General features: G+C 41.7%; 1 protein-coding gene across 1 annotated transcript; it reads left to right on the forward strand.

The window, feature by feature from the left end:
* The first annotated feature begins 290 nt into the window (after positions 1 to 290).
* On the forward strand, positions 291 to 776 carry LOC110037123. Its single transcript, XM_020741705.1, has one exon. It carries the CDS (start codon positions 291 to 293, stop codon positions 765 to 767), a length of 477 nt encoding a protein of 158 aa, XP_020597364.1. The 3' UTR covers positions 768 to 776.
* The last annotated feature ends 264 nt before the right edge of the window (positions 777 to 1040 follow it).

A 1040-nucleotide genomic window follows, 5' to 3' on the forward strand; every position in this document is an offset into this window, starting at 1 on the left:
CAATTTCATTGGGGCATGTAATCGTCGTGTATTTATTATCCAACGCTTAAATTTCAATTTTTTTTGCATTTACATCATCCAAAATTTCCATATCATTTTTTAATTATCACTATTTTAAATTTTAGAAAGTAAAATATACATCTAAAAATTAAAATTTGAGTATTAGATATGTAAATATAAAAAAATGGCGCGGTACTTTGTAAATATTCCTTCGCCTTAACGAACCCAGATGAAATGCTCAGAGGGGTTAGGGTTTTGAAGCGATCGTTCGTTCCAGGCGATATTCTTTCATGGCAATAACCGGTGCCTTTCGTCGATCTCTCCTTGTCCGTGGCCATCTTTCACCGTTTCCTAGATCTCTCTTAGCAGCACAAACTCTCCGATTTGCTTCAGGATCGTCATACTCAGCGCTGCCTTCCCGACGATCTCCTCCTCCACCTCCGCACGAGTTCTTGAAGCCATGCGACTTCCCGGGCAGCCCGGATCGCCTACGCAAGGACTACGCGAAGCAGGTGGCTCAGCTACGGAAGGAGTACTCCCACGAGATGGAGATTCTGAGGGCGGAGAAGCAGCGCAAGGACGAGGCAAAGCGGGAGGCCATTCGCCTGGCCAATGAGAAGCGTAAGGCTGCAAAATCTGCTGCTGCGGAGACACTGGCCGCCGAGCGCAAGGCTTTCCAGGAGGAGTTTCGCCAAACTCTCGTACGTTTTTATATAAATTTTCTTAGAAAGCCGGAGGTTTTGTTGTATTTGGCGATTGTCTTGTAAATTTGCTCCCTTCCCTGTGCTTTATCTGTGCTGTTCACTTATTCTCCCAAAAGGATAGCTTTTTTTTTTTTTACACAAATGTGGCTGCAATTCTGGTATTTAGGAAACATTTACACAGGACTACATTTTCATGAGATTGGGAAGTTATGTATTTACCCACAGACCAACCAATTTCTATGTATTTACATATCTAACAACTAAATTTTTCATATCACATTAAAAAATACCACAATTTTAGCTTTTGAAATGTGAAATACCCCTTTTCATGCATAG

Source organism: Phalaenopsis equestris, unplaced genomic scaffold (assembly GCF_001263595.1).
Source record: "Phalaenopsis equestris unplaced genomic scaffold, ASM126359v1 Scaffold215496, whole genome shotgun sequence".
NCBI lineage: Eukaryota > Viridiplantae > Streptophyta > Magnoliopsida > Asparagales > Orchidaceae > Phalaenopsis > Phalaenopsis equestris.

What these genes read in the sequence shown, in the direction of transcription:
- LOC110037123 (XM_020741705.1), top strand. Translation starts at nt 291, where the DNA reads ATGGCAATAACCGGTGCCTTTCGTCGATCTCTCCTTGTCCGTGGCCAT.